Source organism: Calidris pugnax, unplaced genomic scaffold, assembly GCF_001431845.1.
Source record: "Calidris pugnax isolate Ruff unplaced genomic scaffold, ASM143184v1 scaffold188, whole genome shotgun sequence".
NCBI classification, from domain to species: Eukaryota; Metazoa; Chordata; class Aves; order Charadriiformes; family Scolopacidae; genus Calidris; species Calidris pugnax.
This window is the reverse complement of record NW_015091257.1, coordinates 7,641,923-7,668,786: the sequence shown is the minus strand read 5'-3', so window position 1 is coordinate 7,668,786 and position 26,864 is coordinate 7,641,923. Positions and strand designations below refer to the sequence as shown.

Here is a 26,864-nt window from a genome sequence, read left to right as displayed (position 1 = left end):
CAAGGGAGTTGATTCTGTCCCTCTGCTCTTCTCTGGTGAGACCCCACCTGGAGTACTGCATCCAGCTCTGGGGCCCCCAACATAAGAAAGACATCGACCTGTTGGAGCAAGTCCAGAGGAAGGCCGCAAAGATGATCAGATGGTTTTTTTTTTTTCATTATTTGCTGTCTTGAACTAAAGTAATCCTGCATCATACTATTTCTCTGATTATTAGATGTCTGACACTGTAAATGTTTGAATAAAGACAACACTCATTTGAAGGATTTCTAAGTTATTAATGTATATGATGGCTCTATGTTCCAGCTTGCTCAACATGTTCTTAAATTGGTTAACAGCATAGCTAAATTAGTTGGAATCTGTAAAGGAGCATTATCTATGATGGTTGCAGAACTGAAACTCCTGTGAGCTGTTTGGGTTTTGTTTGAGGGTAGGAAAAATGGGGATGTGTCTGCTAAACATCCTTCCTAGTAGAACATGTTAGCTTTCAAATAACAAATTTTTAAAAAGACATAACACACACACAGAGTCTTCTCTATGGCACACTGATTTCCTGTTTCTCTTCCTGGGATTGCATAATGGCAAAAATACTATTAAGTAGAAATTAGCTGTAATTAGTACACAGGTAGCATGCAAGGAGGGACTAAAGAAATGCAAGAGAGGTATGGTACACTGTGATGTTCATGAAAGGATTTGCCACTGGTAATGACACTGTTTTTTTATTTGAGGTCTTCTCAGCCAGGTAGGACCTCCTGTAATGTAATTTTGAAGCTTAACTTTCATAAAAGCTACTTTGTAAATTTTAGGGTATTAATTTCTTGTGGTCCTATTTACAATGTGGGTATGTTTTTGCTTAAGAGAAGGCCTTGGGGAGTTCTGTTTGTTTTTCAAGAACTTTTTCTTACATAGCTTGTCTTCATCTTTTTAGAATTTAATAGAAAAGACAGTGAGACTGCCTGCGTAGGCTGAGGCCAGCTGTATTCCCGAAGTCATAAGACTGTGGGACTTTGTCCATGTTTATAAGACCATCAAACAGTGGATTTTCAGGTTAAGGTACTGGCAGATCTCTGTAATTGTCTTCCTGATGGTGTAGTTGTGCCTTCAAATGAATTGACTGCAAGTGGAAATATGAACACCAGAAATCATTCAAGTGAGGAAACTGAAATTATGATTCAGTGCTGAAGCAGAATGAATAATCCTCTTCCCTATCATATATTTGCCCAGTTTATGGTGGAGATCACTTTCTTTTTATCTTGAAAAACATTCTTATCGTCTACTGTAACATGTTCATAGAAACTTCACTTCAGGAAAATAGAAAAATAAAAAATACTTTGTAAGACAAAAGTTTGATTGGAGAGTTACATTAGAAAAAAATAGAAGAACTTCATATTTCATCTGTGATACAAGGAAGAGTAGGGAAAATGTGAGCCCTCTCCAGAAGGAAAAGGGAGACCTGGTTATATGGGATATAGAGAAGACTAAGGTACTCAATGACATTTTTGCCTCAGTCTTCACTGACAAGTACTCTGGCCACACCACCCGAGTCGCAGAAGGCAAACAAAGGGACAAGGAGAGTGAGGTAGGGAGAAGACCAGGTTCAAGACCATCTGAGGAACCTGAAGGTGCACAAGTCCATGGGACCTGATGAGATGCCTCCACAGGTCCTGAGGGAAACGGCAGATGAAGTTACTAAGCTACTATCAGGACCTGTGCTGTTTAACATCTTTATCAGTGACATGGACAATGGGAGTGAGTGCACCCTCTGTAAGTTTGGAGACAACACCAAGCTGTGTGGAGTGGTCAACACGCTGGAGGGGAGGGTTGCCATCCAGAGGGACCTGGATAGGCTTGAGAGGTTGGTGTGTTCAACAAGGCCAAGTGCAAGATCCTGCACCTGGGTTGGGACAATCCCAAGCAAATGTAGGCTGGGTGGAGAATGGATTGAGAGCAGCCCTGCTGAGAAGGACTTGGGGATACTGGTGGATGAAAAGCACAATATGTCTTGGCAATGTGTGCTTAAAGTCTGGAAGCCAACCATATCCTGGACCGCATCAAAGCGTGATCGGCAGGTCAAGGGAGTTGATTCTGTCCCTCTGCTCTTCTCTGGTGAGACCCCACCTGGAGTACTGCATCCAGCTCTGGGGCCCCCAACATAAGAAAGACATCGACCTGTTGGAGCAAGTCCAGAGGAAGGCCGCAAAGATGATCAGATGGCTGAAGCACCTCTCCTATGAAGAGAGTTGCAGTTGTTCAGTCTGGAGAAGAGAAAGCTCCAGGGAGACCTTATAGCAGCCTTCCAGTACTTAAAGAAGGCCTACATGGAAGATGGGGAAGGACTCTTTGTCAGGGAGTGTAATGATAGGATGATAGTGGTAACAGTTTTAAACTGAAAAAGGGTAGATTTAGGTAAGATACTAGGAAGAAATTTTTCACTGTAAGGGTGGTGAGACACTGGAGAAGCTGTGGATGCCCCATTCCTGGAAGTGTTCAAGGCCAGGCTGAATGGGGTTTTGAGCAACCTGGTCTCGTGGAAGGTGTCCCTGTCCATGGCCCATGGCAGGGGTGTTGGAACTAGGTGATCTTTAAGGTCCCTTCCAACCCAAACCATTCTATGATTCTATGATGATATGATTGTCTCCTTATTTGTCCGGAGGCATTTCACAAGAAATGGGTCTGAATCTGAAGTTCCAGAGGTGATATAAGTTAAGAACAGTGTTCTTTCCAGTGTAGACAAACGTAAGAAAATGGATAGTACGAAAATTTGAAAGTATGTCAAATAAAATGTAGCAAAAATTTATGTGTTGACCATTCTGAAGTATTCCATATGACACAGAGCTCACATTTGTATAAAGCTAAAAGGAAAATAAAAATTCCCATCTTTTTTCATCAATTTGAATTAGCTCTCAGGAGTTACATCTTCTTAATTTTCAGTTCATAATAATGCCATTTGATTATAAAATGTGATAACTTAAAAAAAAATCGTGTAGAAAACAGTGCTGTAATAGCATGTAAATAATTAGATAGGGACTATCATTAGATCGTTTTAGCATAGCATTATTTGGTTTTCTGAACTCTTGCTGTACATGTTTGATTAATCAATGAAAAGGAAAATGCAAGTTAGCCCAAGGGTTTTGTTGTTCAGTATAAGTCTTAATTTTAGTTTGTCAGTTGATCCAATATATTAGTCACTGTGTTTCCAGCTGAATCTAAAGAGAACAAACACCACATTTGGATTCTAATGGAGGAATAATACTTCCTTTTTTTAAAAAAGTAAATATATATTTCATGGTTTTTTTCTGCAACTTTCAGAACAAAAGTGCTGATCTCTTCCTTTAACATACATTTGTCTCAGAAAAAAGAGCTCCTTTCTGTTGGTTTAGTTTGTTTTCCTTTTTTTTCCATGAAGTTGTTAGCTTTGTCATTTGTGATTAATCAGGTTTTAAAGCTGATATTTAAAGTTGATCCTTCTTGTTTTCAGCTTCTGTAACTAAACTCAGCTTACAATTCTTTTCACCTATTTTTCTTTCCAATAGACGCTGGTGTTTAACTATTACATTTAGAATATAGTAAACTTCTGAGTCTGTTCTAAAATTTAATATTTAAAGAGGAAAGAAACAACATTTACTTTTTGATTATTTGAAATGAAAGAGTACATTTGGAAATAAAGCATAGCAATGTGGGATATTTATTCCTGATTTTTTTTATGATTACTTGAGAATTTATGTTGTACTGTCTAAGATTGTTATTGCATGTGTATCACATTAGGAGTGTATCCTTATGCTGGAAAAATGGAGATCCTTATTTCTTTTGATCTTTCTTTATTTTTTGTTTTTAATCAGAGATGCTAAAAGAAAAAAAAAAAAAGAACAAAAAAAAGAACTTGCTGAATGTGGCTAAGCTTTCAGTAGGGGAGGTGGAAGATGGGCCCAGGAAGCCTAACAGATAGGTCTGTCTGTGATGGATAGGCCTCAATCCCTTACATGGTAGCTACAAGTAAGTTAGAAGTTAGTGAGTTCACAGAAATTTTCACTGTAGTTCTTCACAGACATCAAGTTTTTAATTGGTTGTTTTTGATGTAACTGAAGTCTTCATCTGATTGAAAAGTCTGTGTAGCTATAGGGGATGTAATTACAAAGTATATGCGAGGGGAAGTTCCTTACAGATCTTTAAAGCGGTTCCCCATTTCCCCTTCTGTTGTTGGTTTTTTTAAAAAAAGCACAAGAAAGATACTATGAAAGGTATTATTTTCCTAATGAAGAATTATATGCTGAATTAGTATAATAATTGTGTCAGTAATTTGATTTGGTGGCAAAGTGTCTAGAGCTATACTGGTGGTAATTAAGGCAAATGAAAGCATTTTGTTGATCTATAGCTTTTACAATTAAATAACAAACCTGGAAAGAAAATACTATCTGAACTTGTTAAGTTATGTTAGCAATTCTTCCATATGCAATTTAATTTTTTTCCACAAAGCCGATTTTTCCCCTTGTATTTTTTATAATCTATCTTGCTATGTTTACACATATGCAAATAATAATTTTTAAATGGCATATTTTTATTAAAGTGCATTTTCTGAATAATGTACATCTTTGCTCTCTGGAGCTATTAGGGACAGCTGCATTTTAGCTCCCTTGTAGCAAGGGAAGCCAAAAATACAAACTAAACACACACACACACACATACATTTACACTCCAAAATCATGTCATGCTGGGAGAATATAAGATAGAACCCTGAAGAAATAACCTTTCTGCAACAGTGCTTTTCTGTGGCTGGCTACCTCCAATAGAAATGTAGAATAAACATACTCTGTGACAGATGAACAGAAGCTGTAATGCAGTGGGACTGAAGAAAATTAGGTATTTGAAAAGAGCACAACTTTAGAAAAAACTAATTATATCATAGCAAGACCATAGGAGATAGAAAATGCCTTCTTCCTTGTGTAATCTTAGACTTCTCTATATTACTACATGATATGCTAGTTTTGCTAAGTGTTGCAGATTCTTTAGAATAAATTCCTTTGAATGAATGCATTTTATTTAAAAAAGAGACGTTTAGTCTACTGATTTATATTAATAGATTTTAATACTTCAATTAATTCAATATGGACTTGCTTCACTTGTTCACATATGAAGACATAATCTGTATCTGGAATAAAATAAAAAGCATCTTATTTCAATGAGAGGACAGAGTATCATCATTTGGGGAAAAATGCATTTGCTTGTTATTAGTATAGCCATTTAAGGGGGCATAGGAAAGCTTTTAAACGGGTGATGCCTTGCCATTGGAGGAGGAATAACACTGCTGTTATCTCTGTCCAGTTGGGATCTAGCATCTAGAAGTGCATGTATTTAAAGTCTATCTTCAAATACAAGCATGGAGCTGGAAATGTCAGTTATCAATTGGTTGATTAGTTTATGGAGAATAGAAAAGAAATCTGTGGACGGTCACATCTACAGGTCATATTTCCAGATACATGGGTTAGTTAAAGCACCTGCTTAACTAATCTACACGCTTTATTACCAGTAGTTATAGCTTCTCAAAGTTGAGCATATGACTATACTTGGGAAAAATGTATTGCAGATAAGGTTGTTGTTTATAGAATTGTGAAAATGGAGGAGAAAGGCTGGATCACATGAGAAATGCAAATTGGAGGTGCTGGGGTGGTAAAGGAAAGAATTAAATGGGTGTGAGGAGTAGGAGTGTTTTGAGGGAGCAGGGACCAGGCAAAAGTATGACAAGAGGAAAGGAATAAGATTACATTAGTATAGCCAGGCATGAATAGTAGGATAAGAATTCATGCAGTAGGAAGATGAAAACAAAGAACCATCCTCAAGTTGTTTCAAAGAGCCGGAAGTCAACTGGACGCTTATCTACCTGAAACTAATATCCTTTGTCCAGCACAGTTTGGTTTCGTGCCAAGAAGCAGAGCTGAAATGATTTTACAGATATGGAGGGATTTTCTTTTGTGAATTGGTAAAGACTGAACGTCTACTCTTGTTCTCCACTGGACACTGCTAATCATTTCATATGGGAAAGGCATCCAACGTTGATAATGCTGCAGCAAAGGAGCATTGAAACCTCTGCAGGGGAAACTCAAAACTTGCACTGAATAATGAAGTGTGTTTCCCTCTTACACAGACTGCTGTGTTTTCACTGTTCCCTGCATTAACCTTCCCTAGAAGACTAGATCGGATTGAAGTTTCTACCCATTAGACTCGAGGTGTTCATTACTCTGGGTTCACAGCATCAATAGATAAAGCTCTGGTATTAACAACTGTGACTGACAGCTCCCCTCTTCTGCCCAGTGTTACTTGCTTTAGTAATTGCAAAAAAGAGGAACTGAGCTCTCTTAGGGGCTGGTTTTAGCTGCTTGGGTATCTGGTTCAGAAATTAAAACTATACCATGCAGTGAGAAGATTATATTTATTTGGGTTTGATTTTTTTTTTTTTTTTTTTTTTTTTTCCCCAGGAACGTAACTCTGCGTATAAAAGAAAATGTTCCCCCTGTGCTTTTCTCTCACTTACAGAGAAATAATAAACATACATAATATTGGGGATGTTACGTAATGAGCTTTGGCTGGGTGTACTTCATAATGATGTTGAACTCATTTTTGGCATATTTTGAGAAAAACATCATTTGTTTGTAACAGAACAAGTATATAGGAATGTTCCATGTTTTTTGTGTGGAGAAGGTACGTTTCAGACATAGCAAGAATTTTCTTCTACACTGACTGGTTGAAATAGGTTGTTATATTCAGTAAGACAACATTGTTGAAATACTGCTAAATATATTGTAAGTAGGTATAAATATTAATATGTATGCCTACATATATGTGTATATATAAAAAATAAAATGTGTATATTTGTCTTGCAGGGGTTGATAAGCTGATCCGTCATTTACACAAACACAACATACCCATAGCTGTTGCCACCAGCTCAGCTGAAATGACATTTCAGATGAAAACAGCCAGACACAAAGACTTCTTTGGTCTTTTTCATCATATTGTGTTGGGAGATGACCCCGAGGTGAAGAATGGCAAGCCAGAGCCTGATGTATTTCTAGTCTGTGCAAAGAGATTTCACCCTCCTGCACTTCCAGAGAAGGTAAGAAGAGGAGGGAACAAATTAACGGAAAAGTTAGGAATCTTCTGCTTGGGCTCTATTTGAATTATTATTATTTTAAAATGATAAATACTTGGATTAAGATTTAATATAAACATTATAAAAATCAGCAACCTCTGTTTTCAAAGAATTTTATGCTGCTGAAGCAAGAGATTTTCCCCTGCTACGTATAATGTTTGTAATGCAGATTGCTCTGATTTACTACATGGTAGTGTGCAGTAATAGGAAAGTATAATGATTTTCCACTCTATGCATAAATCTGCAATCTTAACTTTACTACTCAAAGCTTTCAAACAGTTATTTAAACATAGATCAGTTTATTTTTCATACATTCATGGCTGATTTACTTCTTAAGTGTCTAAACATTAAAGATACTTCTTTGTAAAGAGGGCATATATTTTTCCTAAGCCATCTCTTTCCTCTGGCATTCTAAATCTCTGAGATCATAGTTCTTGTTGTCTGTTTTAAAGCTATCAGTTTGAGCAATCTTGTCAAGTAGTAGAGGTGTTTAGTTTCTCTCTCATATGTATAAATATCCAAACTTGATTCTGAAATAGAAATCTGTAGGGAGAATATTTAAAAGATAAATTGAGAAATAGTTAAAATAATGTCTTTGCTTTTATTTTAAATTAAATTGCCTTTCTCCTTAAAATATTTTTCTCACTTCTTGTCTGTACTGAGTGGAGCCTAAATTCTAACTTCCATTACTGCAGAAAAATGCATTACATACTAATTTTTGAGGAACAACTTTAGGTGGATTAGACTGCGATGACTGTTTTCTCAGCAGGATTATTGAGGAAAAAATGGTTACACAGGTACATACAGAATGATTAGTTAAAATTCTTCAGCCTTTCATACTTCAAGTTCTCATCCACAGTCTAAATGGGATTTGCATTGCCTGGGAATACAAAGTTAAATATTTGATACAGCATGGGGTACTATGAACAGTTGCCTGGGAATACAAAGTTAAATATTTGATGCAGCATGGGGTACTATGAACAGTGTTAACCAAACTGGTTTTGGTTTGGGTTTTTTTTTTATTCTGTTGCAAGTTCTGTTGACATTCTGTGTATGTACATCAACTTCATTTGGAGACTTAGGTGTTCAGAAAAGGTACACCAAATGTATACAATCATGTTCACGCAGATAGCGGTTGTATGGATGTGTTAGGTACTTTTGTGAGTAGGCCTTGGATGTATGCTATGTTCCAAATGCTGATGAATCTGAGCAATAAGGCTGTAAATCTCACCTTGTAGACAAGTAGGTGTGAATTTTCAGTATGTTAATGCGCAGCTGAAAGCAAATATTGGGAAGCAGCCCAGTGTTTTGGAGGAAGTAAGAGAGAAGTTGAAAAGCTTAAATCACAGCTTAATGTTGCTTTCATATAAAATTATTCTTCCTTTCTTAACTAAATGTCTAGGGAACAAAAAATCAGAGCATGTTCCTATGATGTTGTGTAGTGTGCTTTTCTGTGAAACAAAATGAGAGATGTGTAATGCATGCTTTTCAATTGGATAGAGGTGTGGCTGTAAGCTATTCTGTAATTCTGAAAGTAAAAGAGCAGAAAATATTGAGAATTTATATCAAGCTGGGTTGTAACTGGTATTATATCTGAAGGAGAGGTAAGGAAATTGAACGTCAGCTATGTTAATGACAAATTAAACTATTATTTCATGTGAGAAGCCTAATAGTAATATCCAGAGGAAGAGCTTTCCCAGAGCTCTTAATTTATTTGGTTCTATTTCAGAAAAGTCACAAGGTGATAATAATTAAAAAGGACAAAAACATTTAAAAAAACAATAAATCAAAACCAAACAACAGCAGAAAAAACAGTGACACTGTGTTGTAGATATTTTTACTTATTCAGCAATATGTAACCTTAGCTGTGGTAAGCAGTGAACAAAATATTTGAAGATAATAGTAACATCTGTATCACACTTAATAATTTTAAACTTTAAAGATATGTTAAACAAAATTTCAGAGTATTCATGGTAGCTTTATATAGTTATTTTCTTTGAAGAAGAGCATAACTGTTTCAGCCCATGTTTTTCCTTTATATGACATTTAAGAGCATTCAGAGTTCCCTTAGTGCAGATGATTCAGTTGAACTTTTTTTTGTCACATCTACAAAAGTCTCAAATGTCAGTGTGGGAATTTAGCACAAGCAAAGAGCTGCCAAGAAGAAGAAAATCAAAACAGTTCATGTGAAGCTATCTGAAACATTCATGGCCAGTGTAGTGTTGGCACCTGCAGTGTGCAGTCCCAAGCAGTGAACTGACAGAGCTAAAGGTTTGGATTTCACATTAAAAATCAGTAACGTGCAAGTTTGCAGCAAAATGCCAGGAGATGTAGGCAATGTCTGTATAAGCAAATAATTGGATACAAAACTGGGAGGGGTGGCTGACACGCCAGAAGGCTGTGCTGCCATACAGCAAGACCTGGGCAGGCTGGAGAGTTGGGCAGAGAGGAACCTGATGAAATTCAACAAGGGCAAGTGTAGGGTACTGCACCTGGGGAGGAATAACCCCCTGCACCAGTACAGGTTGGGGGCTGACCTGCTGGAGTGCAGCTCAGAGGAAAAAGACCTGGGAGTCCTGGTGGACAACATGATGACCATGAGCCAGCAATGTGCCCTTCGGACCAAGAAGGCCATTGGCATCCTGCGGGGCATCAAGAAGAGTGTGACCAGCAGGTCGAGAAAGGTTATCCTGCCCCTCTACTCTGCCCTGGTGAGACCCCATCTGGAGTATTGTGTCCAGTTCTGGGCTCCCCAGTTCAAGAAGAACAGGGAACTGCTGGAGAGGGTACAGCAGAGGACCACACAGATGATGAGAGGGCTGGAGCATCTCTTTTATGAGGAAAGGCTGAGGGACTTGAGTCTTTGTAGTCTAGAGAAGCGAAGGCTGAGGGGTTATCTGATCAACATCTATAAATACTTAAAGGGAGGGTGTCAAGAGGAGGGGGCTGGTCTTTTTTCAGTGGTGCCCAGTGACAGGACAAGAGGAAATGGGCACAAACTTGAAAATAAGAAGTTCCATCTAAACATGAGGAGGAACTTCTTCACATTGAGGATGGCAGAACCCTAGAACAGGCTGCCCAGAGAGGTGGTGGAGTCTCCATCTCTGGAGACATTCAAAACCCACCTGGACAAGTCCCTAGAGCAACCTGCTCTGGGATGGACCTGCTTTAGGATGGACCTGCTTTAGCAGGGGGGTTGGACTAGATGATCTCCAGAGTTCCTTTCCAACCCCACATCAGTCTGTGATTCTGTGACTCAAAGAAATAGATTATTAGAGCGATGTATTCAGTCTTTAGGCCCATATATCTATGCTATATGTGATTCAAATATTTGCCATTAGATTACATTTTTTCTCATCCCTGGCTGCAAGCTGTATAAAGTTCTTTGGAGCTTTATGTCAGCCTAAGCATTGATGATTGCCTGATAATGCGTCTGGAGAGGACTTCCACTTTTAGCGTCCTGCTAAAGCAAGCTACTACATACCAAAACTACATAGTAGCAACTGAGGACTTTTGGTTTGCAGTCTTTGGTTAGCTAGGAACTTAATGAGCATAATGACGAAACCGTAGCACAGGAATTTCAAACAAGATACACCCTGGAAATTCAGCCTACAACTTACAATCTTGTGATGCAGGAAGTTTCATATGAACTTCCAACCCTAGTAACAATGTGCTATCATACGAGTAATGAAATAAGGCAGGTAATAACATTGCGATCTGCAGGTTGAATACTAGAAAAATTGTGTTTTACTAAAATTCAGTTTGTGGGTGTTGTTTGGTTGGGGTTTTTTGGGTTTTTTTTAAATATATGCCAAATTCTGCTCTCAAATACAGAGATGCATATGAAAACCAGATGGAGCTCTACATATGTAGAAACTGTATGCTTGAATATTGTAGAAATATCAGGCCACAATGTTCAAAACTCTGTGTTCTTTTCCATACATTTTATTTAGATAATTGACCAAAATAAAAGTTTCAAAGTATTATTTTTTTTTAATTATTATTATTTTCCTATCTTCATCTGATCATAATTTGGGAAATAAGTTGTTTCATATTTTTATAGAATTAGTTACATAGTATTTTACTATGTTTCAGATTTTTACAGCAGGAATTCCTATTAAGGGAACCTTTAAAATGTGCTGCAGAGGCAAAATCAGAGTTTCAGTTTTCAGTGAAATTTGGTAACATTCAGCTCTATGTGCTAAGGGATGCAAAAGACAACAAGAAAAGGCTTCCATAAGTACATAGGGGACAAAGGAAGACTCGGGAACATGTGGGCCCATTGCTGAATCATAGAATCATCATAGAATCATAGAATGGTTTGGGTTGGAAGGGACCTTAAAGATAATCTAGTTCTAACCCCCCTCCCCTGGGGAGGGACACCTCCCACTAGAGCAGGTTGCTGAAAACCCCATCCAGCCTGGCCTTGAACACCTCCAGGGATGGGGCATCCACAACTTCTCTGGGCAACCTGTTCCAGTGCCTCACCACCCTCACAGTAAAGAATTTCTTTCTAGTATCTAATCTAAATCTCTCCTCTTCCAATTTAAAACCGTCACCCCTTGTCCTGTCACTGCACTTCCTGACAAAGAGTCCCTCTCCGGCTCTCCTATAGGCTCCCTTCAGATACTGAAAGGCCGCTATAAGGTCTCCCTGGAGCCTTCTCTTCTCCAGGCTGAACAACCCCAGCTCTCTCAGCCTGTCCTCACAGGAGAGGTGCTCCATCGGTCGATCATCTTCGTGGCCCTCCACTGGACCCGTTCCAACAGGTCCATGTCCTTCCTGTGTTGAGGACTCCAAAGCTGGACACAGTGAGATGGGGGACTTGATTACACACGACATCAATAAGGCTGAAGTACTGAATTTAGCAAATGAATGCCAGGTCTCAGAGGCCAGAGACAAGTGTTGGAGCAAGGAAGATGCACCCTTGGTGGAAAAGAATCAGGTCAGGGAGTACATAAGTAAACTGGACATGAGTAAGTTCATGGGTTCTGGTGGGATTCAACCTTGGGTGCTGAGCGAGCTGGCAGATGTCATTGTGAGGCCACTCTTGATAGTCTTTGATCAGTCATGACCATTGGGAGAAGTGTCCAGTCCTGTCCTGTTTAACATCTTTGTTAATAACTTGGTTGATGGGGCAGTTTGCTGATGAAGAGAAAAGAATGTTCAGGGGGATCTTATTAATGTATATAAGTACCTGAAGGGAGAGTGTAAAGAAGACAGATAGGCTCTTTGCAGTGGTGCTTAGTGAGAGAATTGGAGGATATGGGTACAAACAAACAGAGGAGGTTCTGTCTGAGCACAAAGAGACACATTTTTACTGTGAGTTTCAGTGGCCAGTCCAGCGCAAACCACGACAGAGGGTGACCAAGCACTGACAGAGCTTGCCCAGAAAAGTGGTGGGTGCTCCCACTTTGGAGATGTTCAGAATCCATCTGGACATTGTTCTGGGCAGCAGGCTGTAGGTGGCCCTGGTCGAACAGGGGGATTAGACCAGATGAGCTCTAGAGGTCCCTTCCAACCTCAATCATCCAGTGATACACTTCTCAGATTTGATTTGGGAAAAAAAATAAGGAAACAGACGTGTTTTCACTGAACAATGTTTTTCTGTTCCATTTTGATTTAAAGGGTTCAAATTATTTAAAATCATGATTTTGGAATTTATAAATATTGGAATATTAATTTTTGCTTTAAAAGTGTTCATAAAAACCTAGCTCTTCGTGTGTTTCTGTGTGTATTTGTATATAAGATAGATATATGAACTATAACTTTTCAGTTTTACCTTGAAGCAATTTTGTTTAATAGTAACAAAAATGTTATGCTACTAAATTTGTTTCAAATAGGACTTTAACTCAGTGTTTCAGGCCTTCCCATGCAAACATTTATACATACTTTCAATATACTCATGTCATAAAAAACACATGAATTAATTATTTACTTACTATACAGTGTGGCAGGGTAAGGGTTTTCTTACCAGTATTTTGGTTGTTTTGCCTGTGGCTTTTCTGTAAAATAAAGGACCTTAGCAGTAAAGTAATTTAGAACAAACAAATAGCGTTTATATCCATTGTTTAAAAAGAGGAAAAGGTTGTAGTAATTGAAATTATCATAACTCTCTTATGAAGATTCAATCTGTTCTATTTAAGAAGTTCCAAGTGATGTAAATCACCACCTTAATTTAAAACACTATTTCTTTGCGGTTTCTTCCATTTCCAATTAATTAATTGATCCCATAGTTAGGAATAATCTCTGTAGCAAATCTAGTGAGAGCTCATTAAAATTTTTCAGACTGATTAAATGGCATTAGGATTTATGAGTCTCAGTGGACTTTTTATGTCATAGAAAAGAGAAGTTCAAAGAGAAATTTTCTGAGACTTTTTTGCTACAAAAGATGTAGTGAAAGAGTAACAGAAATTCAGAACATTATGGCCATTTTGTAATTTTAGTCTGTAATTGTACAAGGAAAACAGAGGGTGAAGAAGGCAGATTTAGCACTTAACGTGACCAGCATTATTGTGAGCTTATGTAAAAAGGATGCCGACATCTATTTTTTATTTCTTATCCCCCCTCATTTTATTCCTTTTCCTACTTTTTTTCCCCTTCAACTGCACTAGTTTTAGTGTATGCATGTAGGGTGTTTCACTTACTACGGTTTTCAGATGAGCAGTTATTTAATTAGTGATATTTCTGTTATTCCTCATGTATACCTGGAGGTTGAATTTTGAGGAGTACTTTAAATAGGTACAGGAATTACCAAGGCATGAACAGCCATTCTAGGTGGTGTACTGAGCTGTAAATTGGAATCCCTGCTGTTGAAATAATGTATATTAGTCATCATAAATCTGCCCCTTTTCCATTTTATAAATAAATTGACTTGCAGGCTTTACTGAATGTTTACAATTCAAAAATCAGAGATTTTATTTTAGAAATAACAAAGGCATTAAATGTGAAAATACATAGACATTTTTCAGCTTAGTTCAAACCTACATCAATGACTGTCTCTTCACCCTTGGCTCTAGCCTGTCCTTTGAATTCCCTACGTTCCCAATTTTTCCTCAGCTGAAACACTCTTCTAAACGGGTGTTCATGGTATAAACCATTCTGATTTACCCATCCTCTGCTATCTGATCTCCTTGGACTCACAGTTTTTACCGGTTACTTTAGCGTATCGCTAGGTGTTTGCTTCTCCCAGGGGTGCAGCCTGCAGTCTTAATGCTCATAGTGCACCTGGCTTTTAAAGCTGCCGCCCGTGGCAGAGCTGAGGAGGAGTTGGTAGCAGGTCACTGCTGTCCACGTACACTGCGGTCTGTGCAGAAGCAAATGCAGCACGTGCCAGCGGCCACTTACTGTGTGAAGAGGGATCCGTGTTGCTCCAGGACTCTTCCCAGCTGCCAGTGTGTTTTGAGGTAGAAGGCAGAATTTCGGGCTTTCTTTGCAGAAGCCACTTGACTTTCTTGTTTGTACAGATGTAATTGCGGTTCATTAATTAATTAAAATTAGACAGTTGATGAGTTAGACCCAAAAAAGAACTTCCCGTGTCATCTGATTTGTTGGTGCCAACTCCTGTGTGGCTAGGCAGTGAGTACACTGACTGAAGGTCTGGGATGTTTGAGTGTTTCTGGTGTGTGTATTTTCTTGTTGGGCTTTTGGGGGGATAATTTCCTCACTGCTTGCACAGAGTGCCCCTTCAGTGTCCCTTATCTGCAAGGCTGTGCTCTCTCAGCATTCCTGTTGGCCTCCCATCCTGTGCTGTGCTGTGGCCAGCTTCCAGACAGTGCAGAGAAGGCTCTCCCTTGGCAGAAGTGTGTCGTGTGGTGGGAACGGTGCTCCCTGGGAGGTGGTGGAACTGCAGAGCAGCTGCTTCAGTGCCACAAGAGCTTGAAGCCGCTGCTCCTGCATACAGATGGCGTGCTTAAGTTTGCGTCAAAAGCAGAGTTCACTCCTTTGATGAATTTAGGTTACATATGGCAGATTTTACTGTTAACTGTATGTGGGGTGATTGGGAGGTGAATGAAGTATGTCGCATCTTTTCCTTGTACTCAGATTAGTTTAATTGTTCCATGCAGACATACTCTTAAGCGTTGGGAGCAGATAACAAGTGAAATCTGAAAGGGTACGTCTATTGTCTTGAGAACAGAACATTTCCGCTGGTCTGCCTTCTAAGATGAGATGCCAAGTTCAGTAGGAACTTCCCTTTCTGACTTGCTGTGGTTTTTTTGGGGAATTAGTTTTTTGCTTTCATGTGTGCATCCAAAATCACGCAATCTCTATTTCTCAGGAATTAAACATCTCTTGCGGTTAATCTTTTGTAAAGCATAATTGGAAAAGTAATCCCGGTGTATTCCTAAAATATCAAGAAAAATTGGTGCCATGGAGAACATAACAATAATCTGGGACTTCTGCTTTCTTTTTAAAGCAAATCAGAAGAGAGGATTGCCCTTATCTTGTCCACTGTGTGGAATACTTCCTCAAGAAATTTGGGAAAACAGCTTTTTGAGCACTCTTTGACCTGAGCTGCTCAGTCTTCCAGTGTTGGGGTTTCCTTAGAGATTGTCCTGGTTACCTCACAGTACAGCAGCTGTTTGCTCAGGAAGGTACTCGACTAGAACTTTTTCCTGAATTCATAAAGCCTTTACTTTTCTTGCTTTGCAGTATGAGTGAAGACTTCTTTCTAATGGCAAGTTTTGATTTGAGTATTTAGTATGTGTTGCTGGCCTAGCTCTCGAATTCCTTCTTCTGTGAGGCACTGCAAAATAATAAACAGAATAACTTTTTTTTTACCATTTTTTCCCCTGGAGAAACTATTGATTTCAGACAGACACACGAGAAATTTAAAGGAATAATAGGAATAAATTATTAATAAATTATGAGTAAGTAGGTATTGAACAATATAGAGTTTCATGTGTTAAGACCTCCATCTTGAAATACTGCTAGAAGCATATAGCTTGGGACACAAAGATCACAACACTGTAGTGTTAAGCACTTTTTATATGATATGATACTGGACAGTCTGTTGACTGAATCCTGCACCTTCCTCAGATTCTAAATTGTCTAAGCATGTAGCCCCATCCCAGGCTGGATGATGAAGTCTGTGATTATAAAGCTCAGCTTCCAGCTACTTAAGTGTAATGGACATGGCTATAGAGAGAAGAATATAAGATACTTGGCTATATCTAACAATCCAGGACTTCTGAAGATCTTTTATACACATGCATCTTTTCCCTAAATCCATAATACGCCACTATTTAATATTTAAAAGACAATTAAAGGAAGGAGACAGTTATAAAGTTGTTTGTACTGTTTTGTTTTCAGTTATCATGCTCTCAGTTCACATGGCTGATTTTGTTCCTCCTTCTTCTCCTGAGGCATGTATGCTTGTGTGTGCACACCCCCACCCCCCCAGTGCTGGCAGTCTTTATTATATATTTGTGGAAGAAAAATGAGATGTTGCATGGCTTGAAAGTAATTTAGCTCTTAAGTGTTCCAGACGTTGCCCTTGTTACTGCAGTGCATGTTTATTTATGGAAGTATTTGTCTTATGGAGATGAAAAAAGTCATTGAAATTCCATGCAAAAAATAACCTGGTCAAGGTTTGCTTTCACTTAATGTGTCTGATTGGAGGAGGAAAGAAGGATTATAATTTGTTCTTAGTCTTTGGGGTATCCTAGCTGGGGGGTGGGGAGGCAGAAATATTTTTTTCCCTTGCATTTTTCTTGATAATGTATCAAGTAGCTGCTAAGGGACTTGATGAAATGTGATGCAGAATAATAAATTATGTTCTGCAGCCTTCTTTGCTTCTACGTGAGGTGAGTGTGTAAGCACAAAGAGACTGGTACACCTCCAAATTCTAAAAGCATCATATTCAGATTAGCAGGTCACTGGAGATGCGTTGCTAATTGTTTTAGGGAACTCATTATGGGTATTATCACATATTAATTATGCATGGTAAGTAGTAAAAAAGAGGGGGGAAAATCCTTCTTTTATGATAAATTGCTCACTGAGTTATCTTTTCTTTCTTTCAAGACCTTGAGCGTTTTTTGGAGATGCGAAACAGAGCAGTCATTGAATAATTAGATTTTAATTAACAAGAATTTTCACAAAAAAAAAAAATGTTTTTAATGTCTTTTGGGTTATAGGATGCATGAATAAATCCTCTTTTAAAGAGATCTAGTGCACTGATCCTCTCTGTATCTCAAGTTACCTTTGTGACACACCAGAGCTTGTTATAACAATGTTTTCAACAGTTTCAGGACAAAGAATGAAGACTGAAACAAGGAACGCCATTGTTAGCAGTATTTTTTCGTTGCTTCTTTGTAAATTATTGTCATGGGGAGACCTCTGGAAACCTTTGAAAGACTAAGGTCAACTGTGTGTTGTTTTAATGCACCAAGGCTGGGGGAGGGAGAGTTCATTTGTTCCCTTCTTTTTTAAGTTACTTGCTCTTTGTGGAGATGCAGTTGTAGGTAATTTTCAGAGGGCTGGTATTCGTGGTAGTGTTCTGTTTATTCTGTTGTGTTGTAAGGAATTTTTAAGAGTCTTTTTTTGGCATGGTTGCAGAAAACCTACATACAGGACCATCAATTAACACTGACAAATTGTTTATAGTCTATACAGGGCAAAGCATTTTGCTCAGGCTGATTGCTGTATCACAAAATAAGTGCATTTACAAGATGATTACAAAGTGTACTCCATAAAGCAATGTTTGAGAAATTTTTTATTATTATTATTGTGATAGACTGGTGGTATAAAGATAAAAGACCTTGTAGCACACACAAGAGCTGAAGAAGTGACAGCTTTATCTGCTAAAAAAGGATGCTTAACATTTCCATTCCAGCATCTCTTTATCTTAGAATAATAGCCTGATTCAAAGCCAAGAAGGAAATGGTTCAAGTTAAGCTTCAGTAAAACTGAAGTGATTCTGATTTAACATAGAAAACAATTCCATGCAGTGGTAGAAGTGCTGTCCTCCTATTCCATCAAAGAAAGCTTTTCATTTTTGTCTAAATAGTACTGAATACAGGAATTGCTGTTCATGCTCAGATTCAGTGTTCATCTTATTTGGTACCATCTCTGATGAAAGCTAATACCAGAGGCTCAACATAATCACCTTTTAGCCAAGAGAGGGTTAATTTACCCACTTAAATTCTGTTGCTCCCATATCAAGTAATTGAAGTCTCTTTTTTAACAAAAGAAAAAAAGAGGGTTTAGTAACTCTTTCACAATACTGTTTTTTTCCTGACGGTGGTCACTACCTGGGACAATGAATTCTGTAAATCTTTTGCATATATTCTGAATTTCTCACCTTTTAACTTCTTTGAATGTCAGCTTTTTCTTTTTTTTTTTAAATGTTATGAGTGAAAAAGATAAGAATTGATCTTCCAGTCAGTGTTTTTTGGGGGTTGATGGGAGGTGTGGTTGGTTAGTTTTTTTCCTCATAAGCATTCTGATTGCATTTCTTCAGACCCTTCCTATCAAAAACATTTTAACATAGAATAATGTCTGTGGCATACAGTAGAGTATTGCAGATGGGACATCACTATATATGTATATGAATATATACAGTATCACCCAAGCTCTTGAGTTTACACTGAGCTGTCTACAGTGATGTCCAGTATTTAAACTGGATGTTACAAGATGTACACGTCATTTATTTTTTCTAGCTAATGTGTGTTGCATACACTTCTTGACCATTTTATTTAATTTGACACTTGATTGCCCAGTCGACTACATTCTCACTCCAAGTTTCTTATAGATGTTTCTTATCCCAGCTAACCTACATAACTCTGTGTTATCAGCAGATTTTACCAAGTGTAGAGGTAAGGCTTGCTAGTCAATAATTCCCTGAGTAACACCAGAATTCTTTTAAAATGCATCTACAACTGCTTTCTAAAATAGTAGCATGGTAATGAGAAACTATTTTTAAAGTTAGTAACCTCTTCACTTCATAGTTTAGTTGCTTCAAAGCCTCAGGGTCTTGCTGACTAGCAAAGACTAGCTGATGAGATTTCATCCATTACTGAAAATACCTTTTATTACAGAACATGTTTTCGTCCATTAGGAAATTGTCCTCTTTTCTACCTGGTCACAGTGATCCATTCAGTTGCTGTGTCCAGAACACATTATTGCATTCTGCAGCTTGAGACTAAAGAGTGGGAACATTAGAGGTTGCAGCCTGTTGTCTGGGGCTTCAAAGCTGGTACAGACTCAAAATATTACTGATTCAAAAAAAGTGCCATGGGCAGAAAGCATAATAGTATGTAACTTATCTTTCTGCTTTCCACTTTCAATAATGCAGTTATCCCAAGAGAATGCCAACAGAACCTTTTATTCTTTGAAGAATGATCACGTATCTTAGGTAGAATGCATTTTCAGCTTTAAGATTAGCTATGATATATACTTTGAAGACTGCTTTCAGTTGTGAGTTTTTAACTTTTCAGGCAGAAAATTTTCATTGAGAAGACTTTTTCTTTCTTGAACTTCAGCAAAAAGTGATTGCAACTATTTTAATATTTCCCTCATAAGTTATTAATATTTTCTAATTATGCTAATAACTAGTGCAACGGTCATATGATAATTTACATGAAGAGTTATATTTTGTAAAGGAGGTGTTTGAAGTGTGGGAAGCTGAGAGTTCTGCAGTCATATGTTCTAGGAGTCAGCAATAATGGTATGTCTCTACCATACTATGGTCATTACTAGACCTGGGAATGCTCCTGAGTTTCCTGATGTTTGTGTATGTTATATTTAAGTATACATTAAACCCCATGAGTTTATCTAAGGCTATAAGAAGTAGCTTGAAGAAACTGATCACACACCCCACGCACACACTGATTGGCATTTATTTAATGAATGTTGTCCTTTTTTTAGTGAACGAGGTTCCAAGTTCCTATTTTAGATGGCAAACAAGTATTGTCCTTCAATTTTCCTCAGAGTTAAGGAGTTAACAGAGGTCATTTCTGATAGAATTAAGAAGTGAATCAGCGAGCCCTGCATTAGCTTTCAGCTGTATTCTCTGCTGCCCTCGTCCAAAAAGGAGCAAAAGTGGTTAAGCAAGACAAATTTCAGTTAATAGGTCAGCAATAGAAGGGGAGGAAGAAGAGAATGTACCAATGATTCCTGAAATAGTGTATTTTTAAAGATACTGCTGAAGAAGGATGAAGACTGTAGGCATGGAGATTGTAAAAGGCACAGAGGTCAGCATGATATAAGACATACAGCTGAAAGTGGGAGAAAGAGATAAAGAATGCAATTAAGTGGAAGGATAGAAGATGTCTAGGGAGTAGAAGGAAATAAAAGCAAGACATGCAGTAATTGTGGGTAAGATAATATAGGGCCTTGAAGGTGAAAATGAAAACTTGAATTTGTGACTGCATTAAGTAATCTATACAGCTTCATTATAAATTATGAAGACTTAATAGTGTGCAGTAGCCCATTTGTCCTTAACGCTTTCCCAAACATTTTTTAGGGAGTGTAGATGAAAAGTCAGGATACAGTAGATAAGTTAATGATGTATATACTGAAATAGTAAAAGCATTTACTTTTTTGTGGAGAAGCATTCTGTCTAAAGAGGATTGGTAGATGATGTGACAGGGCTAACATTACAGCAGAAAGTCTTCAAACATTTAGGATGCTACATGTCTAAAATTAAAATCTCATGAAGATAGTGGAAAGAAGAGTCAGCTGCAAATGTGAGCTTTGGCATGTCTCTCAAAGCGAAGTAGTTTTCTTTAGAAACACTGATGTCAGAGTTTCATCTTCTATTCTATCTTGCATTAAGTAGCAATTCTAAGGCATTTGGACAATTTATTACTGTCCCTTTCTCCTGTCACTTTATTTTTTCTTATCTTAGTAATCAGTTGAAGACAAAGTATTCTTGAAAGATGACGGTTGACTTTGAGTAGGCTGGTGGAAGACTGTTGTACTGATACCTTACTATTTACAGCTCTGCTGTACAGCTGTGGTGTTATTACATGACAGCCTTAAATTTATTTAAGATGATTAATATTCAGTGGAGTAACTTCTTGTTTCTCTGATGTTTTTAGGAACTTTTTTTTTTTAATAATACAATGATAATGAAGGATGAATATAATGTCCCTTAATTCAGATTATTCTGAAAAGGCCTTCAGTGTAGTTTCTGTCAGAAATTTTGAAATGTATTCACTCTTTGTAGGAACAATTCAGTTTCACCAGCTTTCACACCATTTTTTAAAACCTGTGAATTGAGTCCTTAGCTTCCCTGACTGAGTCGGGTGTGTGATCTGGCTTTGTGTAAAGTGATTACTAGTAAGAGCTTCAGGCTCAATGTCAGTCCAAGGATGAAGAAATCCATCACAGAATGCTGTATTTTAATAAAATGATTTCAGTTACTCAGCAGTATGAAGACATAATAATGCTTGGGACATGCTGTGCTGTATTGCTTTAAGATCAGACTGAACATTGGAATAATAGCAGCATCGAGAAGAAAGGAAAAATAGGATGTCTGATTTGAGCATCTCTTTTTCTCCTATTGATTTCTATATTTAGCTTAGTGTATGGTATGCCAGGCCCTAGTTATAAAGACCTGTGAAAGAAAACTACTTGGATTCCTGGTCTTGCATGTTAGGAATCAAGCAGCATGTGATGCATAAACTTGCATAGAATTGGATAGATCCTGAGGAAGATCCACCGCAGGATGCAGCTGTTAAGTTGTGTGATAAAAGCTCAAAAAGGCAATGGTTGGTGGGGGATCCCAAGTCACACCCTGCCCGGCTGCTTTCAGGCCCACCACCGGGAGCCAACAGCCCATCAGGGGCCCATCTCCACAAGCCCAGGGGAGCACAGAGTCCCGAAGGCAGATGGGAGCCCAGATAAAGGACTCAGAGGCAGGGATGTCCCAGGAAAGCCACCAAGGTGAATTATCCACCCGTGAGACCCATCAGGGTGAATGAACACTGGATCCCCTTTTGGACTGAGGGAAGGTGTTGCCTGGGGCATGGCACACGTTATGGGGTGCAGGGGATTTTTGGGATTGCTCAGGATTGGGATTTTGGGATGGCTCAGGACTTATTACAGATGCCAGAAAGTGGAGTGTATGAGAAAGAAAGTATTTTCCTTTGGCCTGTCAGGCAGACCTTCTTTTAGATAATAGTTGCTCTAACATGCAGTAGGTACAAAAGGTCAGTATCCGGTGTACCGGTAGTATTGTAGAAATTACTCTTAATGCTTTGAAGGATTGGAAACTAAAGCAGAGGGATGCTTAACGATACTTAATACATTGGTTTAATTATTCTGTAGAGTCATTCCAGTTGGAATGAACCTTGCAAAGTAAGTAATCCAACCTTCTGAGAGCAGGTCAATATTGAATTCAGACCAGATTGCTCAGGGTTTGTCCAGTCTTAAAAACCTCCAAGGGTGAAGAGCATGCAGCTTCTCCGAACAACATTTTCCAGTGCTTAATTCTTGCTGTCACCTTTTTTTTTCCCTTCTCTCTTTGTGTCTAGTTAGACAGAACCTCTCATATTTCAATTTAGTACCATATTCTCATGTTCATACTTCACCCTTGGTAAAGGCGCTGTCTCCGTCTTTTCAGTAATGTCCTCAGAGATACTGGGCAGCTGCTGTTTGGCCCTCCTGAAGTCTTCTTTGGGCTGAACAATCCAAGGTCTCCTTCAGCATTTTTTCATAGGGCAAGTTGCTACAACCCCAGCCATTTTGGTAGCCCTTTACCTTTTAATTTCTAACCGTACTTTTAATATGTTTTTGTAAATAAGTTAATGAATACTTCTATTTCACTTGGAATTTCTCTCTCTACCATGCCTTCTTTCTTTCTTCAAAGAGAAGGAAAGGGACAAATAGTTTAAGGAGAATCTGGATTTTCTGTTTACAAAGCAATAAATGTTCTGAAATCAACTGCAATTGTGTATGTTGTAAAATTGCTTTTGTTTGACAGGTTAATAAATCTCAGTCGAAGGTCTGAATGACTAGAGATATTAAAAGCTTGTGTTGCCTGACAAAAACAAAGAAACCAACCACTTTCTTGCATTTCTTTATGAATGCAGAAGGGGCTCAGTACTATTCCAGTTGACTGTGTCTCTCATTTTATTTATAAATTCCTTTATTTATGGGTCTTTCACACAATTTGGTTTCGGTGTTTTTCTTGTTGTTGTTTCCTTTTTTTGTGGAGAGCATAAACAAAAATCACCTTAATTGACAAAAAGTTAAAAATGCTGTGGTTCTTCAACAAGTACATGTGTTCATGGTGCAGACAACACAGTGACAAACCTTCTTCCTGTGTGCAAAGATGAGTACTTTTATCACATAAATTAACATGTGTGTGTATATGTGTGCATATATATATATTTCTAGATATGAAAATATACAGATCTCTCTCTGTAGCAACATACTTAGCAATTTTAACTGCTAATGCTCCATACATGTTCTTTGGACTTATTAGTAATATGAAGGTTTATAACCACAGAATATTTGGAAGGAAAAATTCTTACTAATTAAAAACTGTCTACCTAAGCTGCCCTCCTTTTCCCCAGGGAGGATAGTTAGGAAGGCACCAAAAGCAGGGAGAGAAACTTTTTTAGTTGATAGGAGAACATGTAGGAGTGAAGAACCTGGCTGGCAGCCTGCAGCACTGCCACTGCTGAGCACAAGAACATCTGATTGAGAAAAGCATTTAGAGTGTCATGAGCAATGTCTTTGCTCTCCATCTAGATGGAATATGCTGGTAATCTGAAGAAGCTCAAAATGACAATTGTCACTTGATTATGTAAGATTTTCTTCCTGTTCCTTTTTGGTAACAAAGTTAAAACTTGACCTGGTTGAGATTACAGTAGTCCTAAACAGAGTAATTGTTTCTTTCCGGTTTTAACCCATTGATACTCCATAGAACTACTTGTTAAATTACTGCTTTACTTGTCAATGAGGAGACTTTTCTCTATGGCTTTGAAAATATTGAAATGTTTTATCTGCAGATGCAATGTCAATGGAGTAAATAGGTTTAGTGTATTTTCTCACATTGTTTTCCTTGCTAAGACTAGAACTTACAAACCTTTGAAGAATATGAAACAGATGTATTTATCTACACTTTCAAGACCTGAAAACCCAGAACATATACCCCCAAGACAATTTTTTTGTATGGATGAGAAATTTCAGTCCTCACTCTTCAGTTGTATTTGCCATCTGATTTATAAATTTTCTGTATTCAGTAATGCATCTTACCTGTATCTCACTACAAGTAGTTGAAATCAATTAGCAAACTTTTTAATATAGTAGAGAGAAAACACTACAACTTCTAATCTGAAAAAAATGGGGGAAAAATTACTTGAGATATTTGCTGTATACTGAATCATGGTGGTTGAGATTCTCTTTTACTTCTTCACCTGACAGCCTGTCCTTCGTTTTGTTTTGGTTTTTTTTGTAGTCACAGCATTTTTTACCTGGTAGCCAGAATATATCTTTCAGTGGATTGTGTGGCAGTGATACTTTGTCACCTTGACATACCTGCTGCAGTCTTGTTTCCCCAGGGAATCCTTATATACTGTCTGGGAGCTAAAGCTTCCAAGTTATCAGCAAAATGCTGCTTGTAGCACTCAGCTGCCTGTCAACTTATCCAGATTCTTGGCAATACCTGTGGCAGTGTCTGTTTCTGAACTGGTCATGTTGCTGTATTCAAGGTGGTTTCTTTCAGGTTATATGTTGCAATGGTTAGAGCAATGTAAAATCACTGTTTGCAGTATGCCATGGTACTCATACTAATATATAAACATACACAATTTTCTTTTCAAAAGAAGAAAAAAGGGGTGGTCTGTGCCTAGGCAGAGATGACTTAGTATTTTGCCGAAAACAAGGATGTGTTATAAGCACAGTAACTCTCATTCAGGTGCTTGTTTGTAAGTTGACTGCAAGCATTTGTAGAGAAGGCAATTTGCCTTTGACTTAACTGTGAAGAATTGTGTTTATATCAGTATTGGGGTGACTGAGACACTTCCTAATGGATTGTTTTATATTCTCATCATAAGTTCTGTAATGGCCACTTAGCAATATATTTTGTCTGTATTTTTTGCACATTTGTCATTCAAACCTTTAAATTTAGAAGTTACATTAAAGTGCCATCTGTCTTTGCACCAGTGAGTGGTGCAGGAAAGAACAGGAAAGAAAACCAAATTGATTTCATACTCTCAGAAAAAAAAAAAAGATAATTATGATGGCTGCTGGACACCAAGTTGACCATGACTTAACAATGGGCCAAGGCACTGATGATGATGTGTTGCCTGCAGGTGGAGGGAGGTGATCCTGCCCCTCTACTCAGCACTGGTGAGGCCATACCTGGAATACTGTGTCCAGTTCTGGGCTCTCCAATACAAGAGTCTTGGTGCTACTGGAGGGAGTCCAGCAAAGGGTCACAGAGACAATTAAGCATCTCTCATATGAGGAAAGGCTGAGTGGGCTGGGAATATATAGCTTGGAGAAGAAAAGGCTCAGCATGTATCTTATTAATGTATATAAATACCTGAATGGAGGGTTCAAAGAGGACAAGGCCAGGCTCTTTTCAGTGGTGTCTAGTGACAGGACCAGAAGCAATAGGCACAAACTGCAGCACAGCAGGAAAGAAGTAGGAAACACTTTTTTGTCATGAGGATGACTGAGCACTGGTGCAGATTGCCAAGAGGGGTGGTAGAGTGTCCATACTTGGAGACACTCACTGTCTGGACCTGGTCATGGGCAACCAGGTGTAGATGTCCCTGGTTGAGCAGGGGGGTAGACCAGGTGACCTCCAGAGATCCCTTCCGACCTCGATCATCCTGGGATACTGTGATTCCGTGATTCCATATGAGATTTATTTAGCATTTACTTATTTTCTGTGTGAATGTGTATGTATATTATGTGTGGGCATCTGTTAATCCGTAAGATAGTAGCAGAATAACATGGCAGCGAGCTTTAGAGTATTCCAACAGTCACAGAGAAATGGACGTGTTTAGTTTAAATAAGAAATCAACCCTCATGCCTTTTACAAAGCCTCACTCAAGTTGAAGGTCAGCAAATGCAGGATACTTCAGATCAGTGGATTCGTTATGTAAGTGGTGATTCTTACTTTTAATATAAAATCATTTTTCTATTGGATGAGCAAGTAGTTCTCACTTAAGCATATGGCCTGTTGCAGTGTTTGGAGGACTTTGCCCATGAGAGGTTGATTTACAGGCAGATGGGTGGTAGTTTTCCTTTTAAACTAGTCTGCCATCTGTCAGCTTTATATACTGTTGACATCTGGATATTTGATTGGAATATATAAACTCAGCAAATATGGAGTTAATATTTTTCACAGCTTACTTTTGTTCATTGTTGTCCACTTTCCTCTTAGAAAATCTATATTGAGAACAGAAAATTGCTATTTTTAATATAAATATTTGTTTCCTGTAGTTCAAATATGTAGAAAATTATAATTAATTTTTTTTAGTGTTTAGTTTTCTTTACTTAAAGCTGCTAATTTGTGGCTTCATGTTTGGAGTTGTATGCCAATAATATTAAATATTCTCTAAAAGTTAACTTTCAGCTGTTTGAAGTTTGAAAGAAAACCATTTTCTTCCTCATCATGAAGAGATAAAATAGAACACAAATGCATCTCACCAAGTCACTCCAGACCGGTGACACTGTGTTGTGTACAGTTCAATGAGAAGCTTGTACTGAATAGGAAAAAAAAAAAGACCTTTTGCATGACTTTTTTTTCACTCCCAATGAA

At 38.1% G+C, this 26,864-nt stretch overlaps 1 protein-coding gene across 1 annotated transcript in view; it reads left to right on the top strand.

Annotated features, from left to right (window-relative positions):
- Nucleotides 1-26,864, top strand: part of PUDP (pseudouridine 5'-phosphatase) — a 76,571-nt gene that overhangs the window by 32,112 nt on the left and 17,595 nt on the right. The window contains exon 3 of the mRNA XM_014960270.1: nt 6,873-7,102. Coding sequence (XP_014815756.1) covers nt 6,873-7,102 — 230 coding nt within the window. The remainder of the gene's footprint in view (nt 1-6,872; nt 7,103-26,864) is intronic.